This window comes from Eleutherodactylus coqui, chromosome 2, assembly GCF_035609145.1.
Source record: "Eleutherodactylus coqui strain aEleCoq1 chromosome 2, aEleCoq1.hap1, whole genome shotgun sequence".
Lineage (NCBI taxonomy): Eukaryota > Metazoa > Chordata > Amphibia > Anura > Eleutherodactylidae > Eleutherodactylus > Eleutherodactylus coqui.
The window spans coordinates 286,392,935-286,400,980 of NC_089838.1; the positions used below are offsets into that span (position 1 = coordinate 286,392,935).

General features: G+C 41.5%; 1 protein-coding gene across 1 annotated transcript; it reads left to right on the forward strand.

Annotated features, from left to right (window-relative positions):
• Positions 1–1,490: 1,490 nt before the first annotated feature.
• MYL7 (myosin light chain 7) lies at positions 1,491–7,683 on the forward strand. Its single transcript, XM_066590016.1, has 6 exons — positions 1,491–1,601; positions 3,734–3,809; positions 4,446–4,550; positions 6,554–6,632; positions 6,897–6,945; positions 7,493–7,683. Exons 1-6 carry the CDS (start codon positions 1,566–1,568, stop codon positions 7,595–7,597), a joined length of 450 nt encoding a protein of 149 aa, XP_066446113.1. The 5' UTR covers positions 1,491–1,565; the 3' UTR covers positions 7,598–7,683.
• The last annotated feature ends 363 nt before the right edge of the window (positions 7,684–8,046 follow it).

Genomic DNA, 8,046 nt, shown 5'->3' on the forward strand with positions numbered 1-8,046 from the left:
CGCCTTACAAAAAAACAGATCAGAAAGTGATCAAAACATTGCATGGATCAACAAACGATACCATTAAAAAGTATAACTCATCCCACAAAAAAAAAAAAAACATCACAGAACATCGTTGACAAAAAAGAAAAATGTTTGAATGTAGTGATAAACAAAAAAATATTCTTTTTTTAAAAAAGTGTGAAAAAGTTGCAAAAAAACCCCAAACCTATGGAAATTTGGTATTGACATAATCATACCGGCCTGCAGAATTAATTTAACATATTACTTATACCGCATGGTAAACACTATTAAAAGTAAAAGAAAAAACATGCCAGAATTGCAGATTTTGTAAATCTTGTCTCTGGAAAAAAATGGAATAAAAAGCAAATAAAATGCTATATGTTTCCAAAAATGAGATACTTGAAGACATCCCGCAAAAAACAAGCCCTTAGGCCGTCTGCACACTAATGGATTTTTGCTATGGAATACGCAGCAGGAGTCCGCCACGTGGATCCACAGCAAATACTGTTCATAGCATGCTATGGGAAATCGCTTTTTTCTGCACATGAGTGGAAATAAATTGCAGTTTCCGCTTGCAGAGGAAAAATTTGCAGCATGCTCCATTTTTGCGCAGATTCCGCGTGGACGGCATTCATTGAAGTCAATGGAAGCTGTCCGACCTGCGGCCCGTCCACAATTAATATTGTGGACAGGTCGCAGATTCCAAGTCATCGTCTAGCGATGGGCAATATGACAAACATTTTGCATAAGTACGTAAAGCATATAATATATGTAGTGGTCAAACAGGTACCCGTAACTTTGGATGGTACTGAGTGAGTACTAGAGCCAGTAGGCTGCAGTGATGGAGAAACTCCAAGTAGCACCACAAACCAGAATACAGCAAAAGTGACCGCCTCTGCCCTGTGCCAGTCACTGCACTGGCTGCCCGTCAAATACAGAATTCAATTCAAACTCACTACCCTCATCCACAAAGCCCTCCACAGTGCAGCGCCCCCCTATATTGCCTCCCTCATCTCAATCCACCACCCAGCCTGCACCCTCTGCTCTGCTAATGAAATCAGATTAAGTGCCCCTTTAATTCAAACCTCTCATTCCCACCTCCAAGACTTCTCCAGAGCTGCACCAGTCCTCTGGTACGTGCTACCCAAAACTATCCGGACAATCCCTGATTCCCTGACTCACAAAACTTTAGGCGTGCTCTAAAATCGCACCTCTTCAGGGAGGCTGTGTAAAAGGCTCCTAAGTTGCAGTAGCTATTCATCTCATATTCCATACTATCTACTACACAATGGTAAATTTGTCTTCCGTTTCAAATACTCAAGTAGTCACACTGTCTAAGGCGGGGTTCACACAGGGTGGATTTGCTGCGTCCTGTGTGACCGCAGCCTAAATGTCTTCTTATTTTGGCCACATTCTATTGTAACTCCATTGTACTCAGTTTAAGCCTTTCTTTTTTCTTCCTCTTCCCACTATGCATTAATTTGTAGGCCAGCAGGAAAGCGGTGACACGTGGCAAAGCCGCAGCGAAACAGGCCCAGAGGGGGTCTTCCAATGTCTTCTCCATGTTTGAGCAATCACAGATCCAGGAATTTAAAGAGGTGAAGAAAACTTTTAAATCAGACCCACAGCATCATCAAATTTCTTTACATAATCTATAGACTTGGATGAAATTGCCAACAAATCAGGCAATGACTCCCGTAACTTGTATTTTATTAATTTAACTCTCTACTCCTGCTATGCTTAGGAGTCCAGTGGGCGGTCCTACCGGTGATTAACAGTCTTTCCCATATCAGTGTGAGATAGCTGTGAGTCACTGACTGGACCGCCCCCTGGACTCCTAAGCATAGCACAGGTGGAGATTTAGATGAATATAATGCAAGTTGTACTGAATCGTTTCCCATAAAACTATATATCAATCTGCTCAGCTCCTCCTGCTCTTTACCATGGTGCCCGCACACCAGTTCAATATGATATGTTCCGGTATCTATATAGGCTTTTGTACCACACCAAATCACTGAGTTATCTTAAAGAGATATTACAGCCAAAAGCTTTTGCACACCTATGTGATAAATGTTAGATTAGTGGGGTCTGATTGCTGGTACTCCCACTGTTATATGGAGAGATAGTCAAGTATGCCCCCTGCCACTCCATTCAAAGTCTTTGGAAGTCACATAAATAGTCTATGGGTGGGGTCCCAGCAGTCCTCCTCCCACCGATCTAAGATTTAACATCTATCCCATGGATAAGTGACAAATGCTTTTAGTCTGAATGACCCCTTAGCTTAAGTGCAGTCGTTAAAGTTGAGTGAAAATTAGACAGGTAGCACTAAGTAACAGGATAGAACTTTTTGTGAAAGTAAAGGAAGAATGTATGACTTTCACTGGTGATTGATATTAACCCTTTCCAATCCAATTTGTATCCTGGTTTTCCTAGGGGGCTTACTCTTTTTCTGCTGTTATATAATGGCGCTGTTTGCTGGGTAAAGCCAGTACTGCATGAGGTGACACGTTGGATAGGCTCTGACAGCAGAGAGGCTGGCAATATACAGTAAGAGAACCCCTATGGACGTCTTCCAACATCAGAGTTGTACAGCCTTAAATCATAATGTCTTCAGAGGACAGACATGGATTGGAAAGGGTTAAGGAGTCATTGGGAAGAAGTTATTAACACTGGTGTTTTATACGCCAATCTTTAGCCACACTTTTTTGGAGTAAAATGAGCAAAATGTATTAAATGATGCATGCAACTTAATATATTTGGCACATCTTTATCTGTCCTTGCACCAGAAACTGGAATCTACACTTGCTCTGAGCAGGTATAGATTTGTGCTGTAATTTTCACCAATTTTTGGTCTAATGAATAGCAAATATGTCGTTCCATGTGAGGCCCGACCACTTCCACTAAATTTTGCCAACGTTTTTCACCACTTTTGAAAAGTGTGAAAAGTCATAAATCTGCCCTACACCATAATTTGTGATTTTACTATACCAAAGAGTTGGTATAAAACCTTTAATAAATTCCCCCCAGTAAAGGTTTCAATATAAAACCTTAAATAATTAAAGGGGTTTTCCAGGACTCTAATATTGATGAGCTATTCTATGGATAGGTCATCAATATATGAACGATGGGGGTCCGCCACTCGGGATCCTTGGTGATCAGCTCTTTGAAGAGGTTGCAATGCTCAAGTGAGCTCCGTGGCCTCTTCACTACATACACAGTGTTATACATTGTATAGCAGTTGTGCCTGGTATAGCAGCTCAGTGCCATTCACTTGAATGGACTGAGCTACTCTGAGGCCATGCGACTGATGAACGTGACGTTACTGGTCTGAGAAGAGGCTGTGGCGCTTATCTGAGTGCCATGGTCTATTCAAACAGCAGATTAACAGGAGTCCCAAGCGGTGGACCCCCAAGATCAGATTGATGACCTATCATGAGGAGAGGTAATCAATTTTAGAGTCCCTGAAGCAGGGGCGTAACTAAAGAGGATGCAGGGGATGCGGTTGCACCCGGGGTCCAGGACCCTTAGGGGGCCCATAAGGCCTCTCTTCTCCATATAGGGAGCCCAGTACTATGAATAAAGCATTATAGTTGTGGGCCCCATTACAGGTTTTGCATTGGGGCCCAGAAGCTTCAAGTTATGTCTCTGCCCTGAAGCCCCTTTAATTGTTTATATCTTGTACTGTGCTATATGAGAATGCCATTCCATTTATGTTTTTCTCTATTTCTAGGCCTTCAGCTGTATAGACCAGAACCGTGATGGTATTATCAGCAAGTCTGATCTCAAAGAGACATATGTGCAGCTCGGTGAGTAATTGTTTTTGCCTAAAGTTTACAATAACCTAAAAGTTTATAATTAAAAATAATTAATCCTAAAGTTAAAAAGCTCTCATATGACAGATGTTGAGGGACAGTCTCACTTCCTCTTGCACATATTAGATTGTAGGCCATACAGTGGACATATTAATAATGTAATGTATATGGCCATATTAATGGGGTCCTCTAAGGATAGACATTGGTGGCGGTACAAATGATGTGACCCCACCAACTGCTACAGCAAAGTGGCAGTGACATTTGGTTTCCTGTTGGCTGAACTCGGCTTTCTTTGGAGGCTGCATGGTCATCGCCTTGTAGCCAATAGACAACCATGCAGTCATCTGGAAAAAGCCAAGCGGAGGCAGCTGGAGATGAAGTAGGATTGTGCTTTCTTGAGTTAAGCCCTTGGGCCATGCTCTTCTGTGTAGTTCTGTATCACGCTATATCTGTTTGCTGGAAAACTGGGTGACAACCACTGTGACGGCCGTTATAGCTCTCCTATGCATTTGTATGTACAAACTATACTTATTTTCTTAACATACACCTTGTTAATATTAACATATCTAGAAAAAGGGATAATTGAAAGTGATTTTCTAATTACAAAACCATATATTCTTATCTGTGCAGGCAAAATGAATGTAAGTGATGAGGAGCTTGAGGGAATGTTGAAGGAAGGAAAGGGGCCAATCAATTTCACAGTCTTCTTGACACTGTTTGGAGAGAAGCTTAATGGTGAGTCCTACAGTAACGTTCAGGACATCCCTTATCTTTCTTCCTGATGCTCACACACATCAGATGAGCATTGGTGGAACCTGTGGGTTTCATCAGGACTGGCCAACCATCTATTTTGTATGGGTCTGTACAGCGGATGTTGGTTGAAAGAAAGGACGGGCATGTTGGTTTTGAACCCCTTAAAGACCACAGTGTTCTGGGCCTAAAGGACCAGACACTTCAGCAATTTTGTATACGTGGTGGCTGTCAAAATAATTTTTGCTGCAGTTTATTTTTTGGGGCATATAGGGCTGTTTTTTTTTATACCTTTTTCACTTAAATTTTTTTGCCTTTTTTGTTTCATTAGAGATAATGTGTCCAAAAAGTTAAAACAATTTTGTTAATTTATATTAATTCGTATACTAAAGCTGAAATAAAGTATAATACTGGGTTCTCCATTCTGCTTTGGATGTTTTGATATATACCGAATATACTCGAGTATAAGCTGAGTTTTTCAGCACAAAAAAATGTGCTGAAAAGCCCCCCTTGGCTTATACTCGAGTGAGGTAAAAAAAAACCTTAATAGTCACCTATCAGCCAGCGTCTCTGTCCCCAGCGCGATGCTGTCCCCGGCGGTGCAGCCAGCTGCTGCAGTCTTCTCCCTGCTATGTTCTCCCTGGCCTGCTTTTAGAATCCCTGCCGTCAGCGCTGTGATTGGATCGAGCGCCGGCTATTCAGAGCTGGCATTAAATAAACCAATCACAGCCATTCAGAAGGACATCACTGAATAGCTGTGATTGGTTTATCGAGTGTCGGCTGTGATTGGCCGGCGCTCGATCCAATCATAGCGCTGACGGCGGGGATTTCAAAAGCAAGCCGGGGAGAAGACTGCAGCAGCTGGCCGCACCGCCGGGGACAGCATCGTGCCGGGGACACAGATGCCGACTGATAGGTGAGCATTGAGGTTTTTTTTTACCTACTATATACTCGAGTATAGCTAGGCTTATACTCGACTCAATAAGTTTTACCAATTTTTACACTCGGGTCGACTAATACTTAAGTATATACGGTAATTTGTATAGTCTCAGCGGTTATGGTGACGGTATAGGTTGGTGTGGGAAGAGGCCTGTTTTTTCTTTTTTTTTTTATATATATTTGTATTTTATTCTATTTATTTACTGATTTTTGTGTATATATTTTTTAACATCTACGTCCCCCATGATGTCTCATTACTAGACCTCTGGGGGAAACTCACACTCATTTTTTTATCTTGTTTTACAATTTCCTACTATAACTGGGGCATCTATAGGTGCACCAGTTATAGGGGAAAACGTCTTCTATAGTGTAAAAGCACAGGAGCGATATTGTTGGGACGGCTGTCGGGTGCTTAAGGGCCCAACAGTAGTCTCATGTAAAAGTACCCTTACAGCCACCATCTGAAGCCAGGATGATATAAAACTGTAGGCTCCATACATGAAAACTATTGTGGACACAAGAATTCTTCAGTCGCACTTGTCTTACTTATGTGAAGGTTGTATAAGTAACTGTTGCCCTTTACTGCCATGTTCTATGTCTGATGCATCAATTTAAGAGGTTTACCCATTAAAAATACTCATGGCATATCCATAAGATATACTGTAAATATCTAAAAAAAGTTTGGCCATTACTTCTGTGACTATTAAGAGAACAGGAGTCTCCTGACCTACGTTCTATCCAACATGGTGGCAATAACCGGACAGAGACTGAAGACAGAAATGACCACTTAAGGACTTGACTCTCTCTACTGAGGTCTACATGAGTTATGGAATTCACCAAGCAGGCTTAATTCTGTGGATAACCCATAAATGTTCTAAGAAGGAAAAATCTGTTAAAAGCTTCTGAGCATGTGCGACCACCGACACTGGACGCATTAGGTGGAGCTTCCAAGAGAGAATAAAAAAAAACAACAGGAGGCACCATGACAAATATGTAACCGCAATATCTGGACACTGGATTCCAATTGACTCAATATATTTTCTTCCCAGGGACAGACCCAGAGGATTCTATACTCGCCGCTTTCAAACTCTTGGACCCCAACAGCACTGGAAATGTCCAGAAAGATGAGTATGTGCCATTGCCTAACTGGGGGAAGTTTAGGGCCTTGAGAGCACACATCCACACAACCCAAACAGCAGCCCCTACTTTGGCAGTCACCTTTTTGAGTTGGTTGAAATGTCACAGCAGACACCAGGGAATTATTTGGCAGCCCCACAGACATTATACTGTATTGTCTATGGCAACCGTAGACCAGCTGACATCTTACGTAGGGGATTTCTTCATCATGTGAACAGTCAACAAATAAACTAATCTGTATTTTTCAATCTTCAGGTTAAAACAGCTACTGATGACACAGGCCGACAAATTCACCGCAGAAGAGGTGGGGTTCACAATTTTGATCATTTTTACCCATCATGCAGTGTCCCAACACATACCATGCTTCTACCCTACTTTATAAATGATCAATATTACTCAATACTCTGCTGGTTACATGTAGCAATGTGTACTTGAAGGTGCATTATTGATTGCATTGGGCAAATGCTAGTGCCAAATGTCTGATTTTCTGAATTCAGAATATGTAGAGGTGTTGGGTTCAAGACGCAAATGTATTCAATGGGTCCTTATGTAGTGGGCATGGTACAGTCATGATGTGGCCAAAAACTGTACCTGTAGGTAAACAGAAAAAAAATGCATGGCCCTTAACAATCATTTTGAAAACCATGAATAAACATGTCCAAGCAATCTTAAAGCGGTGTGAATTTTAGCACCTCCCTTGAAGTCTATGACAGAAATCTACTCATTTTCTGCCCCAAATCTGCTGCTAAAATTGACATGCCTTTTTCTTAATCTGGACAACCCCTTTTAAGGGTTTTACTAGTCATGCAGACACCATAGCCGCAGGGTCTCTAATCATTCCTATTTTCCAGGTGGACCAAATGTTTGCTGTGACCCCAATTGATGTGGCTGGGAACATTGACTACAAGTCTCTGTGTTACATCATCACGCACGGAGACGAGAAGGAAGAATCATGAGCTTCTAATGTTATCCTATGTGAATTAAATGCACTATTTTCTACATCAGACTTCTTACTTGTCTCGAACTGTTGGGTTCAGTGCTATCTTACAGTATTTTAAGTACCATAGATGCCAATCAGATTCCACACTACTGCTATGACTAATGGCTGCATAGCCTGAGACTGTGAGTATAAACAGTATTCTGCTAGATTGTGGATATCAGCGGTGTTGCAAGATCAAATTTGATCTCCTCGGATCTAAAGACTGAGTTTCACTTACAATGAAAAATAAAAAAATAGTTTGAAATGGAAATAAAAACTATTTGCTTTCGTATCTGGTTCTATTAGTAAAAAAAAGGTGAGTTCATAAGTTCCATTGTTGCTCATTAGAGATGAGCGAGCACGCTCGGAGAAGGCAGTTACTCGAGCGAGCATCGCTCTTCTCGAGTAACTGCATTCTCGTCGGAG

Excerpts from the sequence above, each read along its gene's own strand:
- MYL7 (XM_066590016.1), top strand. The coding sequence starts at position 1,566 with ATGTTTGAGCAATCACAGATCCAGGAATTTAAAGAG. Across the intron at positions 3,810-4,445 it reads AGAGACATATGTGCAGCTCG|GCAAAATGAATGTAAGTGAT; the intron begins GTGAGTAATTGT and ends TTATCTGTGCAG. Across the intron at positions 6,633-6,896 it reads GGAAATGTCCAGAAAGATGA|GTTAAAACAGCTACTGATGA; the intron begins GTATGTGCCATT and ends TTCAATCTTCAG.